General features: G+C 36.6%; 4 protein-coding genes across 6 annotated transcripts in view; 3 read left to right on the forward strand and 1 right to left on the reverse strand.

Moving 5' to 3' along the window:
• LOC127867020 (dihydrofolate reductase-like) overlaps positions 1-24,054 on the forward strand; it is a 171,641-nt gene extending 147,587 nt beyond the window's left edge. Inside the window, exons 4-7 of the mRNA XM_052407945.1 lie at positions 19,059-19,176; positions 19,597-19,726; positions 22,735-22,844; positions 23,102-24,054. Of these exons, the coding sequence (XP_052263905.1) occupies positions 19,059-19,176; positions 19,597-19,726; positions 22,735-22,844; positions 23,102-23,198 (455 nt within the window). The 3' untranslated portion in view covers positions 23,199-24,054. The remainder of the gene's footprint in view (positions 1-19,058; positions 19,177-19,596; positions 19,727-22,734; positions 22,845-23,101) is intronic.
• LOC127867016 (uncharacterized) overlaps positions 1-25,083 on the reverse strand; it is a 489,213-nt gene that overhangs the window by 384,510 nt on the left and 79,620 nt on the right. The gene's annotated exons all lie outside the window — the stretch shown is intronic.
• The window catches only part of LOC127867021 (uncharacterized), a 443,681-nt gene that overhangs the window by 353,651 nt on the left and 64,947 nt on the right, over positions 1-25,083 (forward strand). The gene's annotated exons all lie outside the window — the stretch shown is intronic.
• The window catches only part of LOC127867019 (dihydrofolate reductase-like), a 148,252-nt gene continuing 134,207 nt past the window's right edge, over positions 11,039-25,083 (forward strand). The window contains exon 1 of the mRNA XM_052407942.1: positions 11,039-11,058. The gene's annotated coding sequence lies outside the window, so the exon portion shown is untranslated. The remainder of the gene's footprint in view (positions 11,059-25,083) is intronic.

Here is a 25,083-nt window from a genome sequence, read left to right on the forward strand (position 1 = left end):
CTTTGGGAAAACAGGGATAAATGAAAAGTGTCGTCCCAGATTAGCCTGGGCAGTCCGCATATTAATCCATTTAGACTGGATTTTCGTTGAGAAGAGACTTATTTAAAAATAAATTCCATTAAAGTGGAAAGTGTCTTCCAAGATTAGCCTGTGCGGACAGTGTACGCAAATACATTAATCCTCGTTTTCACAGGGCGAGGCTCACATACATTCATCATAATCATACTAGTAAGTGTTACTTAATGGAACTGTAAATATGGCAAGTGTACATCACCTGTCGCACCTTTGAATAGACATATTTTATGGTTTCAGCTGTTTAGTTTGAAGGGCTTAAATTAGTTCATTCCAAATGGCATAGTACATGTATTGTGAATCACTCAAACGTGAACAGTTATCAAGCCGTTTCGCAGAAGAAAATAACGCGCACATTTCAAACAAGTGTATCCGTTTCAAACTGAGAACGTTAAGATGATGGTGATGATGATGATGATGATGATGATAATGATGATGATGATGATGGTGGTGGTGGTGGTGATGATGATGATGATGATGATGATGATGATGATGATGATGATGATGATGATGATGATGATGATGATGATGATGATGATGAGATGATGATGATAATGATGACGATGACGATGATTAATATAATCATGGTATTCATAGTGCTGCTGATGATTATAATGATAATAAGCATCATAAAGAGTTCTATTTTGGTGATAATAACGCTGTTGTTTAAAATGTATGTTTTTTCCTCAACGATAATTACGTTATGCCATCCTTAAATGAAACCATTTTACGATCTCACCATCAAGGATGTCTTCGGTCGCTCCGTTCCCAGTTACGTAACATTCGGCATCAACGTAAGCATCATAATCGGTCGACATTGACGTCACATGCGCAACGCCGCTAACCGGAAGTAGCGGCGATGGAAAGGCACACCGGGCGGTTGTAGTAAGAGAGGAAGGCCGGATGTTCCAGTCGCAGTATCGCGATTTCGTTCGCCGGGTAGGGTTGGCCTATGTATCCAGTCTCTTTAAACAATATAGATGTGAGTGATAGTAGTAACTACGGCGGCATAAAGGGGACAGAGGAAATATTTTATTTAACTTTTTCTATGACGTGCGCACGTCATAATTATGGCGTGCCCACGTCATAGCTATGGTGTGTGCACGTCATAGAAAAAGTTAAATAAAATATTTCCTCTGTCCCCTTTATGCCGCCGTATTAACAATTAAAGAACTACAACATTCATTTCACATAACTGTAGTAAGCGAAATGTTATGAACATATTTATGACGTCAAAGTACACGAACCATGTGACATTTTAGACTAAGTTCACAATTTGTATAAATAAGCTTTTTTCTGGGAAAACCGGGCTTAATACATGCGCGTTAAGTGTCGTCCCAGATAAGCCTGTTCAGTCCGCATAGGCTGATCACGGACATCACTTTCCGCATAAACTGGATTTTCATTTACTCGATTTTTACTAATACGAGACTTAATTTAAACAAAACACATGCTGTAAAGCGGAAAGTGTCGTGCCTTATTAGCCTGTGCAGACTGCACAGACCTATCTGGGATGACGCTTAACACACTTTCGTCTAAGAGCGCCACTCAAATGCATCGTACAAGAACATGTTCAACAAAGGCCATGTGTTGAGTTGTAAGATCGGAAACGACGAGGCAACTGCCTCTGCGTAGATTTTTACGAAAGAAACAAAATCCTTGGAAAACCATACGACAGAGTAATGCCAGTTGCTGTATAATCAACGCAGGAAAAGAATAATTCGATGACAATTTTTGCAAATACCACAACCGTTGCAAGTTCATAAAGGTTGAGGTTTATTGAAAGCAAACTTTCCGCATGGAAAGCACACTGTGGCTTTAAAAACACTGTGAAACTGGATATCGCTGGGAACAATTCTCAGTAGAGACTTAATTTGCGATATGAATTCCTTATTTGATTTAGTTTACAACTTTACCTAAAGTTTTTCCTTAATGTGAACGAAGCAAGCATCATGGACCCATGTGCCTGTGTGTGTATTTTGAACTTAAGGAGGTCATTCCGCGAATGAGGCTGCAGTTTCCGCACATTAGGCTGCAGTATGTGACCGCGAATGAGGCTGCAGTTTCCGCACATGAGGCTGCAGTACTGTGAGAACCCGGGGTATGTCCAAGCACTACTACCTAGTTGGCTTACTGTGCCAATATGGATTACCGCTGCATTGTACAGCTATTTAGTTGTTAGTGGAATATTTTCAACTCTGGTGTGGTATTTCATGGGATGGATTTTCCTGGGGACATCCGACCTGTCCGGCATTGCGACCGGGTACAAAACTCACATGCTTCCGGGCACGGGGATTGAACCAGCTTCGCCTAAGTGAGAAGCGCGTGTACTAACCACTACGCTAATCAGACAGCCGCGAATCGTGGTAACTTACGATCATCGTTGACACATTCGACCATGAAATATTTATGGTTTCGGTTTCATATATTTCATAAAAGCATTTCTAAAGAGCTTAACATATGCTTCATTTACGGGATACCTGTATAATCCGGTCACACTGCACTCAGATTATATCTGCGTCTGAAAACATTGTAAAAAATATCATCGATCATGTTTAATTTTTTAACTTTGCCGCGCATGCGGACTGCACAGGCTAATCTATGAGCCACTTTGCGCACATGCATTAAGCACCGTTTTCGCAGATCGAGGCTCATATTTTCTTGATTTATGCAAATTCTCCAACGAAGGTAGCGTTCAAAGATGTCTTTAAATACAATGACATAGATTGTATGATTTTAATACTAGTATTCTAGTATTTTACATAAGAATACAAATCATCGTGCAATTCAATACTAATATAGCGACTTCTTAGCGCGTCCTAGAATTTAAAGCAAAATATACCTCAGAACAATTTATTTCATTATTTCAAACCTCTGCGGACTATATCTTAGTGTTAGCACATTTAGCAAAAAAGACATGAATATTTCGGTACCGTGCACTTGATAAAACTGAACGCACTGACGTCACATCTCTGTGAATAGAATGGCTAACATAAAGAACGGTAATTAGGGTATTTCAAAATATTTACTGGCGTTAAGATGATATATTTTAAGAAATAGATAAGTATGACGTGTTTTCCTGTGACCTAATTGATAGAGAAAATATAAGTCAGGACTGCAAAAATAGTTCTCGATTATTGGAATAACCAATTTGCTTTCAGCTTCATTGGATTGATGACTTTTTATCGTTTCAAACATCATTCTCTCTCGAAAATAGAACGCATATAATCAGTCATGGATCATTAACTTTTCTCTGTTGAGGTCATTTTCAAAAGTCAAATACAATTATATGGGAATGCTTTTAGTTATAATTCATAAAGATTGTGAATGTTTCTTTAAATATTCTGTCTCGTTAGTCTGATCAATCGGCGTTTACCTGAAGATGGTACATTGTGCCACTAAGATAAGTATATTTATGTAAAGTAAGTGACTACAGGTACGGATCCGTACCTCTAGAATCTCGTTCTAGGGGTACGGATCCGTACTTCTAGCCAAAACCACTAGGGTTTTCCTACAGGTACGGACCTCCCGTTTTCACATATTATATGCCCTTTTTCATAGGTAAATTGTTCCACACGTATGTTAGATCAATAACAACGAAGTATTTACCTTAATTTTAAATCAACTGCAATTTATCCGCTCGGCAGGACTCGTTTGTTTACATTGTTCAGGTCAGCAATAATAACCGAGGAACACCGGTTATGGTATAATCTATAACTGCTTCGGTACATAGTGAAACCGTTGTCGCCTCGCGGATGGGAGCATTTTAATTTAATAATTATTAAACAAATAAATAATCTTATGATAAGACAAAAAATATTACCTTTCTGTATTTCAATACTGAATGTATTATACTTGTTAAATAAAATGCGATTGCGGGCTGGAATTCAGAATCGATTAGCAATTGCTTGTTTGTGTCGTAGTCCGCTGTTGAGCGCGAGTAAGCAATTTTTTGCAATATTTGTAATATACTGTCGCGCTGCGCACGGTTCACACCCATTTTCTCTGCGGTGACTTCCCTACGAAATGTTCTCAGCACGTGAAACAAACACACGCGACGTGAAGCCCCGGGAAATTCTCTGGAAAAAAACTTCACGCTCGACGAAGTCTTTGTCAGACATGACTGCTTTTACGTTCTCCCATGCCGTATTTTGGTCCTTAAACAATAATGGACCATTTGTGTGATCATACCCTCGGTCTCATCCGCTACTAACCACAGAGCAACAATTTCACTTTGCCCATTTCCATTTTCAACAAGCATAATATACAGGGGCATGCGGAGGTCATTAACCTTGTATGTCGCGTCAATACATACAAATTAGGGATATGCTTCAAATGTTTTTCTCATCCTTGCGTCCTGATAAAACAAACCGCGCATTTCATTATCGTCATTTGAAATCACCTTGATAAACGCACCGGGATTTGCATTCATGTGCTCTACTGCGCGTTGTAACACTGTTATTTCTGAATCATTGTTTTTTTACGAAGTGTTTACGTTGTGGATATCTTTTAGTGTCACCACTTTGCCTGTTTTTGACATAACAGTTTTCTGGATCATTTTTTTTTGTTTGCCTTAACCGGTAACATTGAAGAAATATTTTCCTTTTCCGTGGAATCCAAACGACGTTGCTGGAACAGATTACGGAATAACGTTTCATTTATGTCATGATTGTGTATCTCATTAACATACTTCACTTGGAGACTCTGGCCATCTGCCGATGAGTGGTCTTATCTCAGCCTTACAGCCCATTTGGAATGTGCTGAAAAGAACATTGTACTATTCTACTTTACTAGATCTCGATTACAACGTTCCCAATTCAGTAATAAAATATGAAATTTCCCACATATTTGTGTCATGGTGATAAACAGAGACAACTATGCATTATACTAGTGTCAAATTCCGTTTTTTAACTGAAGTTATGATTCGTCAGTCAAACTTTAAAAGCGTTGTGCATATTATTTATCTCGCAATTCCAGTAATATCATATCATCCTCATATCATCATAACATATCATTGTCATATCATCATAACATATCATTAAAACCTTAATTAAAGTTTATCAGATAAAAACAATAATAACTTTATCAGATATATTTTTCTTATATGAATATAATTTTCTCAACCTGGGATGACGTCACTTTCCCCACGAGACAAATATTTCCCGCTAGGTTTGTGACATTTTAATACAAAAGTTTACAGTGATATGCTTCTTTAATTTGACCCCGCGCTGTGTAAAAGGGGGTTTAATGCATGTGCGTAAAATGTCACCCCATATTAGCCTGTGTAGTCCGCACATGCTAATCAGGGACGACATTTTCCATACAAACCAGAATTTTAATAAGAAGAGACTTCTTTTTAACAAAATACATTTCCTATTAATCGTTACGCCTTGCTAGCTCTGTCAACCAATATGCGTGTATATAAGACTAGTATTGACCACAAAACTTAAATATCTTTCAGATAATGAAACATCTGCTCTTTTCTGAACGAATAAATCTTGTTTCTTTGTTATTGTTTCTCTACACATAATAAACTTTATTGACGGACAATTAGAGACACTTACGCGATAATTATATAACTGACGCTATCTACAGTGTTATAGTATAGTAGTGGTTTTGACGAACTGTTATAGTACAGTAGTGGTTTTGACGAACTGTTATAGTATAGTAGTGGTTTTTACGAACTGACTAACCAACTTTCGTGGATAAATACAGCTAGGGCTGTTGTCAATACGTGCAGATTTTAAAGGTCATATATTATTTCATATACCATTTCAGCGAAGTTGTAATTAAAAGCTACAACCTTTTTTAAAGCTTGGCCTATTTGAACTTGCATTTTGCATGCATCTCGGTAGGGATACAAACATAAGCACACGGGGGTGTTTGCTTCAAAGTTAATAAATACACAAGCGAATATGTATTTTTATATCACATTTATTAATATATTATACTGGGACGGTATGATAACACTCATAAGTTTGATTACATTTTAATGGAAAATCAACACTCAACCGTCAATACTTTTATTTCTGACACGAATTGGTCCGTAAATGAGAACAAGATAGCGCTTATTATAGAAGTAACATGTGTTAGAGCACTGGTAGGCATATATTTATTAAGTTATGTTTACTGAAAAAGCGGCGAACCTCAGTTCACGTTTGCATTGGATTTCCTGTTGTAATTAATGCAGCGGAAACATTGAATGTCAATGGAATTTGGCAAATTTTGGACTTTACGCTATCGAAACATCCTAAAATTGTTTCAAATAAACTAATAAAAAAATATATGTGTGAAACGTTATATTCCAGCAATTGATTAATAAAGCATCAAATATAAACTAATAAGAATATATATTAAGTACACGCACGAAGTGAACATTGTGTAGAAAAATAAATGATGTAATTCATCTGTTGTAAAACATAAGGACAAAATGTCACAAAAATCGTGAAACAAATCTAACGTGAAATGATCAATAAGTATAATTTCAATCGTGCTAGAGTGAGGGTATATTAAACGTTCCAGTTTCATTCCTGCTATGTTACTCGCAAAACGCAATTTATCAACGATATCCATTGTATATAGTCCTTATTCACATGGCCGCCCTGTACGGGGCTGTTATTCCTTAAATGAATTAACAAAAACTTCTTGAACACTTAAGACGTATCAATCTTAACCCTGAGATTAAATAAATAATGTTTATATGTTTTCCTCATAAAACAAACCTCTCCTTCTGTGTGGTTCGAACATTAGCGGTCGGTTATGCAAAACACCATGTGCATGTTTTGTGACATAGTGTTCGACTATTAAACAACGACCTATTTTGACGGAAAAGCCCTGTCTCTGCGAGTCAGTAAAACGCCGGATGCAGTCTAGTTGCGTGTGCCTAAGCAAATTGATGCGTAGTAAAAACGTTTTATTGTCAGTACTGTCGTACACATGTCTTTGCGGTTTCAGTTACACAGAACGCTCATTATTAACAAAGCTGCGCAATTTGGAATCGTCCATGGGTGTTTTGTTGACTTAACGCAGTTAAAGAATTTCTAAGATTTGTATATCAGTTTCATTTTTCATAAATCTTAGATATCAATTTAAGCGACATTTTCGCATATTTTCGTAGTTTAGTAAATTCTCATTAAAACATTTTAAAACAAATCTATAATGTTTCACCGGGATTCGAACCCGGGTTCGCTGTAAGCAAATGCAAGAGGGTTACCACTGCGCCAAGCACGCTGTTATAAAGTATTGCAAATTATAAACGCTATGTTAGTAATACTCGTATTTTACAAATTATGATGAGTATCCATTAATGAAGAAATAAATTTTCTTTTCCATTAGCGTTATTTCGCCTGTTTAAAAATGCATACATTCTTGTATGAATATATGACATTTTTTTCGGAAAATCGTTAGTTTGCCAAACTGTGAACAAGTCATCTAACTGCGTAAAGTCAACACAATATCCTGCGACCCGGTTTCAATTTACACACCTGGCGCATGTGAGTTTTATTAGTGGTTATAATACCGGGAGAGGGTTTCCTCCAGGTAGTCCACCCACACAAGAACAATACTACCGAACAGTTGAAAACAATTCACTAAAATTAAATATCCAGAAATGGCAGCTATATTTAAAAAATCGTCAAACCTGTGTTGCATCCAGATAGATCATTAAATCTAAGATATTGCCAAAATATAAATATTAATACATAAAATCATTTAATTTGAAGGACACATACAATAATTGTACAATTAAAATAATCAAGTATACACTATTGCACAAAATATGAAGTTCATAACAATTATTTATTTTAAAAGAATCTACAGTTGTGTTTTTTTACAATATTTTAGAATAAACAAAACTGTCAAATGTGTCTCAATTTTGAAAATTTTATATTATATGATATTGTAAAATGTTAAGTGATTATAACCCCAGTTTTATTTAAATGCGTGTTACCGTTGACATATGGACTGATATATTAATTATTGGAATTGCATCTATGTAACGCAGAACACAAGGAATGTCTATGAAGGTCTCCTTCACGCGTATAACTTTTTTTTTGTTACATTTTTTTTACAGTTTGAAGCAATTTGTGTAAATTGCCATCTGTCAGGGGATAACGTAGCGACAACCGTTTTTAAAGTGCGAAATTTTAGGCTGTGCTTAAACATCTCAGCGATTCAAAATAAACCGTTTCAAAACAAAAATTAAAACACATCGTCGTTCAAAATGTCTTCAATAATGTTTATCATAGCAGTTTTGATGCTCTTGTAACTAACTGAGTGTAGTTTAATCTTTAAAAATCACACTGAAGCCACATTTTTGTTGTAGAGAGTCAATGTAATAGCTTAACTTATATTTATTGTCCAACGGAATGAAATTGTTCTCGCAATTTTGCATTCAAAACACACAGTGCTTAATTTACCACTAAACTATTACTTAGTGATCAGAGCGTTCACCACTTGAAAGTGTTTGATCACTTCGTCAGGACAGATTTCTGTATCGCGTGGCTATCAAGCTAGAATATTGCTTTGAACATTCGCTTCTAATATAGGCGGACTTGATCAAACCCACTGGATGCATTATACGGTTTAGGTAAGTCATTTTTGAACTCACGATGTTAGGTTTTATCTATGTTTAATTACAATTATTTAAAAGACATATATACGCCCTGTTTTAGCCCTTAAAATACTTATGATTAACGTTGTTGCAATACATCATAGTATTTTGATTAGTTAGGTTTGCGATAGGAATTTCACTACCATGATGAACAGTAGAAAATTAGACAGGTTTGCCGTATGCATTTCCCCCTATTAATGTTTCTCCAGATCCGAAATGGTCCCTCTAAAAGGAAATACAGGATCAGTATGTTACTTTGTGTTGAATGACTCAAACGGTATGAACAACCTGTTATCCATTACTTCTGAAAATGACGTTACTGTTAAGAAAGCTTGTGCAAATGCTACTTTAAACAGCTCCAGATCGTACTTATAAATTGAATAAATTAAAGCCATCGTCATGTGTTGATTAACGTGGTGCAAATATACAAAAAACATGTTCATTTTTTAAGCTCAATGCACATGATATAAACCTCATTGTAGCACGGGGTCCTCTATTTATTGCAATGATTGCGGCCCTATATGATACATGTGAGCCTCGCTCTGTGAAAATGAGGCTTAAAGCATGTGCGTAAAGGTTCGTCCAGAATAAGTCTGTGCAGTCCGACTTTTTTGTTATAAGAAAGATTATTCTAAACGAAAATCCAAGGTAGGCTGACCTTGTCGTCAATGGTTAGCCTGATCGGACTGCACATGCTAATGTTGGACGAATCTTTATGCACATGCATTAAGCCCAGTTTTCCCAGAGCGAGACTTATCATTTTTATCCGCTTTCCGTTAATACAAGTCCGTTTTTCCTCTTCACGCAAGTTTGTGAACTTGCCATGACCCACACATTTTCAGATAATTGTAATACATTGGTCTTACGAGTTTACGTTGAAATGGTACTATTAAAGGCACACCGCAATCGTGTTCATTTGACTGTTTAAGTTTAAACAGACACTATAAATTATATTCTGTAGTCTTATTTTACCCGTGTCTCTGTGCTGTGGTTCTGAACTAATAGTATACGGTATTTCGGACAGCCTCCGCGACAACAAAGTGTTGACAGATAATAACACATACTATAATTAAAATTATACATATTCAAGTTTAACAGCTATGTATCAACACATGGCACAGTGTATAGCACTTGTTATACGAGGAATGAAACATTAATACAACAACAATTCTTAATATTAAATTGTGCTTGTCCTGTGACAAATAAAAACAAACTGTTTAATACTAATAAAAGACAGTAAGTTAAACGTAGATGAACATGTTTTTTAAAGTTTCTTTTAAAATTGAAAAAAATGGAACTCCATAAACATTTTCATGGAGTTTTTACTGCTTTGTAAACTACTGAACACCAAAGGCGAACAATTCTCAAAATGTTTCCAGGCGAACAATTCTCAAAATGTTTCCACGACAAACGGTCTAATAGCATTCGATATGATGGCAGCAATGTGTGATAACAACAGAGGCATTGGCTACCAGGGGGATCTGCCATAGCCAAAATTGAACACCGCTTGCAAAAAAGTGATGTCGTAGTTTACCACATGTAGACATTGATACGTTGTTTTTAGAAGATTCCGAATAACGTGTGTGCTCATTGTATGTTCAACAACAACACAACGTTAGGTATTGAAATTGTTAGCAAATAGTGATATGCAGTTTGCATTTAATAATGTTATTTCTTCTAACGCTGTTCACGCATACCTGCCTTATATTATGCAAACATTAACCATTTATGCTCATGAAATGTAATTCAGCAATATCACGGGGGCGCCGACATCTGACGGGGTAAACTCTGCCTTTAATGATTTTGTTTTATTGGAAACAAACTGCACCCGACAGGTCATCTTACCAGGGCCTGCCGGCTGGACACACTGCCTTGTCTAGGTAACCCTTCTCGTTTATCATGTCTGTCGACATTTTCAGCCATCTTTTCAGTGCTGCGAAAATAGGTGACATAACAATATACACACTATAAATAACGCAAGTAGATTGATCATTTTATATATTAAATATAAACAATTCACTACGCATGTGAAATTTGCATTGCTGGGTTAACCACGTGACTATGACGATCGATATACTTGTGTTATCTATAGTTAACTGGTAGTTATATGGTAGACATACTCAGTAAAATTGTATACCAAATACACTGAAAATATGAAAACTTAACAATATTTTACAAATAATGTTATATACCAATCTTGATATTTTAATCAATATAAACTAATACTTGTAAAACAATACGGTATTTTAGAACTTTTCTGTTTCGTCAATCTGGTTGACTGTCCCTTTAAGGGTAATCTGAGTTTTAATCATTGTGTTTAATTCAATATTTTGGTATTTTGTTCAACATATCGTTCGGGCATTATACGGTTTAAGGTAAGTCATGTTTGAACTCACGATGTTAGGCTTTTATCTATTTTTAATTGCAATTATTTAAAAGACATATATACGTGATGTTTTAGCCTTTAAATACGTATGATAAACGTTGTTGCAACGCATCATATTTTGTTTCGTTAGGTTTGCGAAAGGAATATCACTACCATGATGAACAATAGAAAATTAGACAGGTGTGTCGTATGCATTTCCTCCTATTAATGTTTTTCCAGATCCGAAATGGTCCCTCTAAAAGGAAATACATGATCAGTATGTTACTTTATGTTAAATGACTTAAGCAGTATGAAAAACCTAACAAATCAAACATAACCAAATGCAGTTAACACATAAGGATAAGGTACACAACAACAAACCTGAACACCCAAAACTGTTATCCTGTACTAGTAACTTCTGAAAATAACGTTATTGTTAAGAAAGCAATATGTGCTTGTGCAAATGCTGCTTTAGACAGCTCCAGGACCGTAATAATTAATTGAATAAATCAAAACCATCGTCATTGGTTGATTAACGTGGTTCAACTATTAAAAAATGTCCCTTTTTTAAGCTGCATCTGCATTATATAAACCTTATTGTAGCACGGAGTACTTTATTTATTGCAATGATTGCGGCTCTATATGATACATGTGAGCCTCGCTCTGGGAAAACAGGGCTTAATGCATGTGCGTACAGGTTCGTCCAGAATAAGCCTGTGCAGTCCGATTTTTTTATATTTAAGGAAGTTTCTTCTAAACAAAAATCCAAGGCGGATATTGTCGTCCATGGTAAGCTTTTTCAGTCTGCACGGGTTAATTTGGGATGAATCTTTATGCACATGCATTAAGCCCAATTTTCCCAGATCGAGACACATTATTCTTATTCATTGTCCGTATACTACCAGTACCGTTAACCCCTTCAAGCAAGTTTGTGAACTCGCCATGACCTACACGTTATCAGATATTTGAAACAAATTGGTCTCACGAGTTTACGTTGACATGGTACGGCCGATATCGTGTTCATTTGTTTGAGTTTAAACATACACTATCTATTGTATTGTGCAGTCTTGTTTAACCAATTTTCTGCGTTGTGGTTCTGAACTAATAGGATACGGTATTATAAGTTATTTCGGAAAGCTTCTGCGACAGCATATTGTTAAAAGATAATAACACAGATGATAATTAACATTATGCCAGCGAAATTTTAACAGCCATATATCAACACATGCCACAGTGTATAGCACTTGTAATAAAAGGAATGCAACATTAATACAACAACCATCCTTAATATTAAATTGCGCTTGTCCTGTGATACACATTAACCAAATGTTTTATACTAATAAAAGATAGTTACACGTTGATGAAGATGTTTGTTTAAATTTAATTGTAAAATAGCGATTAATGGAACTGCATAAACTATTTTATAGAGTTTTTATTTTGTTCTTATCTACTTAGTAAAATAGTGAACACCATAGACATACAACTATTAAAACTGGGATTATCTCATTTGAACGGCCAATGCAAAGCATGGGGATTTTAAACCGTTTTAGGGCTAGCCGAGCTTCACTTTTACTGAAGAATTAATGGCGAAATGAACGCGTGTCTTAAAAGATATCAATCAATGGCCTTTTTCAGATTATAAATGAATTATTTATGAAGTTCAAAAGGTTCTTCAAAAGCTTCACACATATTTTAGTGTACTTATGTTGAACATGACGGAAATCATTTAGATGCTTTGTATTAAAGATGTTAGTATACAACCAAATATTGTCCGTATATAAACGACATTAAAACTTTGAAAAACAAGATAGTGTACAGTTTTTTTGAAACGATGAATAAATTGAAATCGTCGTCATCATTTGACTTAGATTTATAAGCGCGTTAAATAGAATGAGAAAAGAGTATTTAACTGAATTGCTGAATTTAGTTTCATCAATTGTTATATTTACTTTGTTGTTATTGAACTGCAACCAATCGAAGGGTCATTACTATTGTAGAGTTGATATAATTGGCAGGACCATTGTGACGCACAATTAAAGAGTCTTAAGTGGGCCAATCGACATCATGGAACAAAATGTATCCACCACGAACGGTCTACCGGTAATCACATTCGATATGATGGCAGCAATGTGTCATAACAACAGAGGCATTGGCTACCAGGGTGATCTGCCATGGCCAAAATTGAAGTAAGTATACGAATAATTTTGGGAAAAAAATGGGCTGCATGCATTTGCAAAAGTGTCGTCCGATTTTAGCCTGTGTACACATTCCGCTTTTACGGACCTTTCGGTATGAAGGAGTTATCTTCTTAACGAAAACCCAGTTTATGCGGAAAATGTCGTCCCTTGTTAATTTTGACGTGACTTAACACACATGCATTAAGTCAATTTTTCCCAGAACGAAGTTTGATGTGTATCACAAATTAAAAACAATATATAAGACATATAATAGACATAATCTTAAGTACATAGAGGATATTTGTTGGATTGGGTGGAATATCGATTTTAATTCACGAGTGATCATAGAAAATGATATTTTCACGAGTGGCGCATCCAATCCTACAAATTTATATTTTATATTTATATTTATATGCTTACAAATTATTAGTTTTATATTTATGCCAATCCGTTCAAACCAATTTCCTGTTGAGCGCCCCAAAATATCATTACCGCTTTTACAATAAGCGTTGCAAATAATTCACAAGAAAACAAACGTTTAACAATAACTTTTTTTTTGTATTTACAATGCAAAATATATCGAGTGAAAATAAACAAACACAGATTACATCATTTAAAAAATAAATAATCATATGATGACACAATTTGTTTATGTTATGTCGGCGTATTCATATGCGGAGTCTATTAATAGCCTAAATAACGGTAACAATGTCTTCGCCATGTTTAACAAAATGCACAAGAAAGGAGTGTTAAGAATTAAATAGAATTAACGTGAAAAAATTCAACAGTAAGTGTTCGTGCCAATTTTATCACAAACTATTTAATCGCTATCACTGTCTGGAATCATACGGATACGATTGTAGCGTGGCTGATCAGGAAAATCAGGCGAAGCATCCGGTGTTCTTGTTGGGGTCATGGGGATTTCACTTGTTGATTAAACACATCCTTCTGTAACAGACCTATTTCAGAGCTGTGGAAATTGAAAGTAACGTTGCCGTGGAACTTTGAGTTTACAAAGAATCCTCTTCCCATCGGTAAATCACTCATTGACGGGGTTGCAGTTGCAGATATAGGAAGATTCTGCTTTGCTTCAGCAGTTTGATTTGAATGTGAGAGAATCTTTGAAATTTGTTTTGTCAAAACAATTTTTCGGCGTAAGCTGCATAAGCCAGCTTTTCACCTTAGCCTGACCTTTGTAAGTGTCCAATAAAATTCCAATAAAATTTCCCGCGGCTAGGTACGAATGAATACACTTCATTTATTCCATTGGCTGATTTGAGTATAACACCAGAACATTGGAAACATATCCGCGTCTTTGTAACACTGTTTTAGTGTATGAAACAATTTTATCTCGAATGAAAAGGCTTAATAGATAGAACAGTTTTACACTCAATTCTCGACATCAATACAGTTTGTGCGTACACCTTTTATTTTCAGAGTATTACCAGCGCAAGAGCGTTTATACTTAAAAGGCTATGTTCTCATATTTAGTACTTACTTCCTTATTCCTGTCAACATGTTAACATGTAAAAGTATAAAGAGCAGCGGAAGCGAGGCCTCACTTTAAAGCATTGCATTTCAACCCGCGAGGTATATCGGGTCAATTCGCGGACATTCAGAGTTTATATACAGGTCATCACCGGAGTTGGCGGCCAGTAAAATAATCGTTATATAATAAAGACGCTATCCGTGAACTAGGTGACCTGGAATTTTCTTTAGACCAGAAAAATGTTAAATGAAGATATTCAGCAATATAATTATGGTATGTAAATAATAGATTCTTAATGTGTTTTCAACAATACAATGATAAATATTATTGTTGATAAATTTAACAATAATTATTCGTCCATATTGCCTAATGTACTAAAGTGATATTATGAGCATGTAACAGTTTATAGGTGTCTATCGCAACCGTTGATTATTTTTGATGTTTCTACTTCATATACACTTATATTAATTAATGCAGCATCATCATACTAAAACAATATACCAGAAAGAGAAAAATAATGCATTTGAATATCAACCGTACTTTCGTTTGATAACTGATCATGCGTTTACGAGTTGAACCTAAATTTAGTTTTAGTGCAGATTTGTTCATACGACACAAAGACACGAAATTGTTTTACGGATCATTTCAGCGTACAGGACTGGGTGGGTCACGTAAGAATATCGAATATAAAATATATTTTTATAAACAACTGGTAGCAAGGTGAGTTGCAGATAATTAATCAGTAACCACATTTTAACTAACTATTTTGACCTGTTAATTCTTTTCAGCTCAATTCAACAGTGCAAAATGCCCATAATATCACTTAAAGCATTAGCACGATGATAATTGATACTGTTAATAATCGAATCAAATAGCAATGCCCGACAAACCACTAAAACAGGTTTGTTCGAAGAACGCGCCTATAATTACGGATACTTCTTGTGTGGCCGGTTGACTCACATGTTTAAATTTCACTTCCATTCTTCTTTTGGTTTTCTGTTTTGTATCTATAGGTTTATGACCAGCAATATGTTATAATGTAAAATAAGCCGCGAAAACTCCCCGTAACATCCCGTACTGCGTGTGATGCAGCTAAGAACTGCACAGAAAAAGACATTCGCTATACTTGATCTCATTCATTAAACTATTTACGCCGTATATCTTTTTTAAAGATATTTCTTGTTTTGATTGATCCTTGTTTATCCCACTATAGTTATTCAGACTGTTGATATTTGTGTGGACCGAAATTTGAATGATCTGTTGAGCTGGGATGTTTTCATCATTCAATTTCTGGAGCAAGTGTTTTCTGGCACTGTAAAAAAAATGTAATTTTATTGATAGTCTTTGCTAATTTGGAAAAAAAAAATCAAATGGAAACATTGCATATTACAATTAAAATAACGCTTTTGTAATTGCTTCGTGTCCATTTGAAAAACTTCATCCAGAGAAGAATACACATATACAGTGCATGCATCTGGAAAAATGGAGAAAAACATCTCGCTGAAATAATTGATAATTGATAATTTAAAGGTAAGTGATCATTTTCTTGTTTATTTGGGATATGTTCGGTGGCGCTAAGTTGACATCAACGCTCCAAAAAAGAAATTAAGTCGGGGAAACACAAAATTAGTCTATTTTCACGAGTTAATTTTTATTTTGGAGCAGTGATGTCACTTTAGTGCCACCATAGATATGCGATTGAGTTAAATGTAAATTAATTCTACCTGTATGGGGTGATTCGGGGCTCCGTTATCCCAGCATCCGCCTTCATCTCTGACATAATGCCGTACAGCTTGTTTATACCTATTGCTGACCTCCTGAACCAGCCTAGCTGTGTGCTATTGCACGGTGTGAGGAAGAACGGACTGTAATCTCCTCTTATTTCCACTGGCCGTTTGTCTGCATACAGCTTATACAGATGAACGGGGTCTCCGTTGGGCTCTTCGGGGACTGCATAAGCCCTTGGCTTTACTGACCTAACAAAATGAACTTTATTTGTTTATAAAATAGTAACATTTAATTCAAAAGTTTCCACTAAGTTGCTTTAAACCATATACAAAACAAGATATCAATGGCTTTTTTTCAATTGATCATTAAGTTAATTTATTAATCATTTATTTAATGATCTACTGTTATTTATGAATCAGCCAGAATTTGTTAAATACATATAAGAATAATTTTATCATTAATAAGTAAACGATTTTGTTGATTTAAAATAATTTATAAATACAAGCATGTTACATTTACATTAATTTTGAGTTTATGTATTTCATTTCCAGTCCTCGTGCCGAAATGAGTTGTGCATTTCATCCACAACGAATGAATTAATGCTCTGGGACTAAAATCTCCTAGTGTCTGGGCTGAATACATTGCCTCGATGTGCACTTCTGTAAGTGCCACAGCCTCTCTGGGTTTATTCCCATAGCCTTGTTTTTTTCAATGATTTTTGTTTACTTTTCATCACTTCCCAGACTTTGGCAAATTCTTTGTCAGTCATGAGTGATAATTTACTGTTATTGTGTTTTAAATAGCGGTCAATTGAGCCGATAAGGCCTCGCAGTGTTGTGGGCTCGTACTCACTTCCATCTTTTTGTGTGACGCCCAACAAGAATTCACAAATCAGATTGTTCAACTCATGCGCAGGAATATTTTCAACATTCCTTGAAGAAGAAGAAATTGGTTGAAGAGTTGTATGTCACTTACTGTTTTCTTTTTGGTGTTCATATTTTCATTTTCATTCAGGAAATAGTCAATATTGACAGCTCGGAACTGCCGTTTCATGGTTGTTGCTGTGGCCGTTACTGCTGCAGTGGCTGTTAAACTTGACGACTGTATTTCAGCAGGAATTGTTTCTGAAGCCCATGTTTGCTTTGTTTCTGTTATGGGTAACAGTGCTGCTGATACTGTTGCTGCTGCTGTTGCTGTTGTTTCTTCTGCTAAACTTGATTTCTCATTAAGATTTTCTGTATTTTCATTAAAATAATTGTCAAAATCAAAAATATCCGAGAAAAATAAATTAATTTCATCGTTTTCCATGTCATTCATTGGTAATTAGTTGCAGTGTAAAGGCTTTAAAAGCAGACGACAAAAATGTTCATGTATTTTCAAGGGAAGATACTCCGTTTGTTGATATAAATATTCATTGAAGAGTTCTCGCTCTTGGTAGAAGAATGAGCGGGGGTCACAATGGGGTAAACAAAATAGTTCCGGGAAAACAGTGAAAATTATCGATAATTTTCACTGATAATTTTCACTGTTTATTTAGTGAAATAATCAGTTTTAATTCACTGATATTTCTCGATAAACCACCGGAAAGCATAAAATAAAAAGAACTTAACAATCCGTATTCAATACACAATAAAATATCGATTTGTAAACAGTTATCTTTACTCTGTTTGCTTACGACATTTTGAATTGCTGTCCATATACAATATTGTTGTATGACTATTGAATACAGGAAAAAATCAACGTTGCATTGGGAAAACTGGGCTAAATGCATGTGCGTAAAGTGTCATCCCTCTTTATCCTCTACAGTCCCCATTGGCTAAATAGGTACGACACTTTTTGCGGATATGTAATTTACCCGTAATTATTCGCTTCTATCCGAAAATCCAGCTTTTTTTCAGAAAGAGGGATGACAATCTACACTTATACAGGCATATCTGGGACTACACTTTGCGCACACGCGTTAAGACCAGTTTTCCCAAAACAAAGCTCATTGTTCTGTACCTACTATGCTTTCAAGTTTATGTCTGTTTACAGGGCCGATTTTGAGTATTATTTAAAGACCACATCTACACACAAGAAAGGTAATATGATAAAAATGAGACTCGGTCTGTGAATACGAGTATTATTGCATGTTCGTTTAAATGTCGCCCCACATTACCATGCAGTCCGCAATGAGGAAAGACACTTTACACCTAAACTGGATTTTCGCTAGGAAAAGACTTTAAACCGAAAGTAGAATATCAGCGGAAAGTTTGCGGACTTTATAGGCTAACACTGTACGCACATGTTAAAAGCTCCATTTTCCAAGAACACGGCCCGTATAGCACAGCGGTTGATTTGATTGATTTAAAGTGTTCCAGACTAAGTTTTCCCGTTTAACTAAACCCTAGACACATTTTGAGCTATTGTGTAGAATGTTTATCGGCTTGCTATCATTAAAGAAAATATAAAACCTATAAATAATCGATTTATCCGCTCTCGTAGTTTTCTTTCGTATAGCGCAAAATCATGCCCAAACTAAACATGGATTACACAAGATGACTATCGTTAATCTGTGTCATTCAAATAAAGTTCCCTTCATGTTCTTTATATCCATTTACATTGTTTTTAATTCAGACTCCAGTTTGATGATTATACATGTACATGGCCGTAAGAGCTGGGCGGGATGTACGGAGTTACAGGCGAGCTATGGAGGCGTATATCACATCGTCTGTAGTCAGTCACGTGACCCAAGGTGCGTCTACCACATGTTATGCAGCCGATGCTATTTCAATGGTCATTCTACAATGTCGTCAGCATCCGTAAACCATGCTCTTAGCAACACATGTGTATGGCATGCGGAAAATGAACATATGTAAACAAGGTAGAAAGTCACTAAAATACACGTGGAAATAAAACCTGACTTCAAAGCATCATTATTTACAACCAAAGCCAATAAAAAGGAATCATTTTTTTATTTAATTACATTTTAAGTTCACAACGGCTAAGAAACAATAGAGCAACATAATTATCACTTTTTTGGCGTGGGGCAATAACACAAGTACAAGAATCAGAATCATACTGCAATTATTTTTGTAATAAGTTGTCTGAAAAAGTAACAGATAATCAAATATTTTGTCATATCGCAAGTACACACGTGAATTTCCTCATGTAGTATTAAGACACACCCGAATCTCCTGACGGTGGCCGGAAGTGTACCCGAGGCGCTGGAGCACATCGCAGAACTGGACCGGAAGGGGAAGGTGGACAGCGTCTGGATAATGGGTGGTGCAGGCATATACCAGGTAAAAGAATTTTATAACATATTGTTTCTGAAATAAACCTAACACCAAAATAAAAATATGATAATATGATAGTTATAAAGCCTAATGTTCGAGGCAAAATATCTATTTCAGAACAAACATGAGCATAATGCATGTGCGTATAGTGCTTGATGTGTTTTCCCAGGCTAATTTCGGACTACACCTTCCTATTGTTTTGTTTTTTTCATTTAAAGAAAGTATATTCTTAGCGAAAATCCAATGTATACATAAAGTAACGTCCCTAATTAGCCTAATTAGCAAATCTGACATGACACTTCACGCACTTGCCTGTACGGACTACGCAAATCTGACACGACACTTCACACACTAGCCTGTACGGACTACGCAAATCTGACACGACACATCACGCACTAGCCTATACGGACTACGCAAGCTGACACGACACTTCACGCACTAGCCTGTACGGAGTACGCAAATGTTACACGACACTTCACGCACTAGCCTGTACGGACTACGCAAATCTGACACTACACTTCACGCACTAGCCTACATGTATACGGACTACGCAAGCTGACACGACACTTCACGCACTAGCCTGTACGGACTACGAAAATCGGACACGACACTTCACGCACTAGCCTGTACGGACAACGCAAATCTGACACGACACTTTACGCACTAGCCTGTACGGACTACGTAAAGGTGGCACGACACTTCACGCACTAGCCTGTACGGACAACGCAAATCTGACACGACACTTCACGCACTAGCCTGTACGGACTACGTAAAGGTGGCACGACACTTCACGCACTAGCCTGTACGGACTACGCAAATCTGACACGACACTTTACGCACTAGCCTGTACGGACTACGCAAATCTGACACGACACTTCACGTACTAGCCTGTACGGACTACGCACATCTGACACGATACTTCACGCACTAGCCTGTACGGACTACGCAAATCTGACACGACACTTCACGCACTAGCCCGTACGGACTACGTAAAGGTGACACGACACTTCACGCACTAGCCTGTACGGACTACGCAAATCTGACACGACACTTCACGCACTAGCCTGTACGGACTACGCAAATCTGACACGACACTTCACGCACTAGCCTGTACGGACAACGCAAATCTGACACGACACTTTACGCACTAGCCTGTACGGACTACGTAAAGGTGGCACGACACTTCACGCACTAGCCTGTACGGACTACGCAAATGTGACACGACACTTCACGCACTAGCCTGTACGGACTACGCAAATGTGACACGACACTTCACGCACAAGCCTGTACGGACTACGCAAATGTGACACGACACTTCACGCACTAGCCTGTACGGACTACGCAAATCTGACACGACACTTCACGCACTAGCCTGTACGGACTACGCAAATCTGACACGACACTTCACGCACTAGCCTGTACGGACTACGCAAATCTGACACGACACTTCACGCACTAGCCTGTACAGATTACACAAATCTGACACGACACTTCACGCACTAGCCTGTACGGACTACGCAAATCAGACACGACACTTCACGCTCTATCCTGTACAGATTACACAAATCTGACACGACACTTCACGCACTAGCCTGTACGGACTACGCAAATCAGACACGACACTCCACGCTCTAGCCTGTACGGACTACGCAAATCTGACACGACACTTCACGCACTAGCATGTACGGACTACGCAAATCTGACACGACGCTTTACGCACTAGCCTGTACGGACTACGCAAATCTGATACGACACTTCACGAACGTGGTTTATGTCCGCCTTCCCAAAGCGAGGCTCATTCAGACACGTGAATTCGGACCATTCGATTTCGTGATAAAGTGATATTTCTAAACATGATTGATCGATGCTCAATATAATATAGCGTCGATTTAGCTTGCCATTTGCATGTGGGCTATTCAAGCTACTGTAAAGCCTTGTGTAAAGCCTTCACCTTCAAAGGGGAATATTAAGGCTAAAGCCTGCGAATGATTCTATAATACTGATGTTTATTGTACGATTCTATAATACTGATGTTTATTGTACGATTCTATAATACTGATGTTTATTGTACGATTCTAAAATACTGATGATTATTGTACGATTCTATAATACTGATGTTTATTGTACTTTAAAGATGTCTGTCTCGCCTGCAATATGGTCGAGTCTATTTACATGGTGTTTAATGGATGGACTACACATGTACAGTAGCGCCTTCCTTATCCGCTCTATTAAACGAGTCTGCAATATGGTCGAGTCTATTTAAATGGTGTTTAATGGATGGGCTACACATCTACAGTAGCGCCTTCCTTATCCGCTATCTTAGACGAGTCTGTTTAAATGGTGTTTAATGGATGGGCTACACATCTACAGTAGCGCCTTCCTTATCCGCTCTTTTAGACGAGTCTATTTAAATGGTGTTTAATGGATGGGCTACACATCTACAGTAGCGCCTTCCTTATCCGCTCTCTAAGACGAGTCTGCAATATTGTCGAGTCTGTTTAAATGGTGTTTATTGGATGGACTACACATGTACAGTAGCGCCTTCCTTATTCGCTCTATTAAACGAGTCTGCAATATGGTCGAGTCTATTTAAATGGTGTTTATTGGATGGCCTACACATGTACAGTAGCGCCTTCCTTATCCTCTCTCTAAGACGAGTCTGTTTAAATGGTGTTTATTGGATGGGCTACACATCTACTGTAGCGCCCTCCTTATCCGCTCTCTTAGACGAGTCTATTTAAATGGTGTTTAATGGATGGGCTACACATATACTGTAGCGCCTTCCTTATCCGCTCTCTTAGACGAGTCTATTTAAATGGTGTTTAATAGATTGGCTACACATCTACAGTAGCGCCTTCCTTATGGTGTTTAATGGATGGACTACACATGTACAGTAGCGCCTTCCTTATCCGCTCTATTAGACGAGTCTGTTTAAATGGTGTTTGGTAGACTTCATTTGCGCCTGACTCATTCGCTCTCTTAGATGAGTCTAACACTTGTTTTGTGTACTGCAGGAGTGCCTGTCTCACCCGCTCTGTGGACGAGTCTATCTCACTCACGTGTACAAGGATTTTCCGTCAGACACATTTTTCCCACATTTGGATGACAACTTCCGAGAAGTAAAGTAAGGAATTCTTGTCACGCGTTTGGTTTTAATTCCAAGATGTTTACTAACTTTTACCAAGTAGTTAACAATTTTGAGACGTATATGAAGCATTTAAATATAAAACCTGTCTCATCATGATCTGACATGTTGTGCTTATTAATAAATTATTAGTTATTTTAATGCTTTAATTGGTAAAGGACACACATTTATAAAAAAAGTCCTTGTTACTTCACAATTACACACGCGCATTACCGTGCCATACTCGACTCTTTCAGAAACGACGTCATTTCCGGTACCTATCACGAAGAAAACGGCATTTCCTTCGAATTCAAAGTATACCAGAATTTAAGGAAATGCAAGACTTCTATATAATTGATACATTGATGCTCACTTAGTTTATTGTTAGTGTTAACAATATCCTAATTAATCAATTCATTTGTTGAAACTGTATGTTATCCTTACTAAGAAGTAGCAAATAAGCGTAATTTTAAGGAATGAAAACACAAGAGCTATCATCTGGAAATACGGGCTTTGCGAAGGCTGATCATGGACGACACGGTCCGCTTCGATGGACCATTTGTTTTAAAGGAAGTCTCGTTTAAACGAAAACCGTTTTTATGCGGAAAGAGTCACCCATGATTAGTCTGTTCGGACTATACAGGCTAAGAGTCACTCATGATTAGTCTGTTCGGACTATACAGGCTAAGAGTCACTCATGATTAGTCTGTTCGGACTATACAGGCTAAGAGTCACTCATGACTAGTCTGTTCGGACTATACAGGCTAATCTCGGACGACACTTTATGCACACACAATGTCTTATGTATGATACATTCAGTTCAGTTTTGTCACAGAAAGGCTTTGGTTTTAACGCAAAGAAATATAAAATTTCAATTCTAAAGATAAACTATGCTATCATTGTTAAGACTGTGTGTTTGTACGTCAGTGTGTTTGTATATACCACATTGTATACTGCGATGTCGTGCGCGCATTGAAAGACCATTGACTACTTCAATAGCGTACCACTCGATTACAAAATGGTTGTTCTTTTAAAATAAGCAATATTATTAGTTGTGTTTGTTGAAGCAACTATATGTTTATTTTATTATTTCCATATTTGGACTAGTAAAAGTATAAGTATTTTGATTATTACAGTGTAGATTGTTGTGTTGGTGTTGTTAATGATGATGATGATTGATGCTTTTTGATTCAACTTACGAGTGATGGCATATACACCATGAACATTAAACGTGTACCACATGAAAAAAAATCATCATTTGCTTTATGAAAATTCATACGAAAAACTACGTCACATTGTCTAGAAAGACAAACAAACAAAATTCACTTATAATGTGCATGGTTAATACTTGTCCGTGCTTTAAAGTCGTTTTTGTATGACTTGTCTGAAAATATTTTCCTGGAGAGTTATCCGAACATGAAATTGAATGCGTTGGATCTGAATGAGTACTTGAATCCAGAACATACACACACTGTCTTAACTTACGAGCGCCACCTCTCTTGAGATGTATAAATAAACGATCAAATGCTACTTCCGAGGTGACACTTGGGATCGGTCGTTTTATAAATACACTGATACTTCTACAGAATAAGTTGGTTATATTTACATTTTGAACATATTTCGCATAAATTTAGAAATCGGACAATATAGTACGATTAAAAAAGCTTTGTTTAACATTTACTTTACAGAAACAAACGTTGCAACCAAAGTTGAAATGAGAGGCCCTTTATAAGTTGCAACATGGTTGAGTTTGTATAAGAACATCGAAGTTTTTGACTGTGCGACTCGAACATTGCCATCAAATCAAATCGCTAACGACATCAAACGATTGCTTTCAACATATTTTTTACCGCTGCATTCTCAAAAACAATGATTGCATGACGATGTTATATATACATTTGAATTATTCCAAACGAAATGGAGTAAATGTCAAGACGATGGCGCTAAAAAAAGGTGGTGGTGAAAATACGCTATTTTAGCGATAACAAAGTTGCATGATTTATTAACGTACTCTTAATTGTGTGTTTTTTTTTATTTCCAGGACTTATATTTGTAAGTTAAATAACTGCTTCCGTTCGTTAGTCAACTTAATGGGTATTAGTCATGTTTTTGAGAATACCCAGGTGTGTTATTTTCCAAATTATGGGGCCTCGATAACCGAATGATTAAATGGAAAATCAATGAGGACAAAGTAAATGACCTAGACTAGTAAAATCATCAAATTTCAAGACAGTTTGTA

Source organism: Dreissena polymorpha, chromosome 2 (assembly GCF_020536995.1).
Source record: "Dreissena polymorpha isolate Duluth1 chromosome 2, UMN_Dpol_1.0, whole genome shotgun sequence".
Classification (NCBI taxonomy): Eukaryota; Metazoa; Mollusca; class Bivalvia; order Myida; family Dreissenidae; genus Dreissena; species Dreissena polymorpha.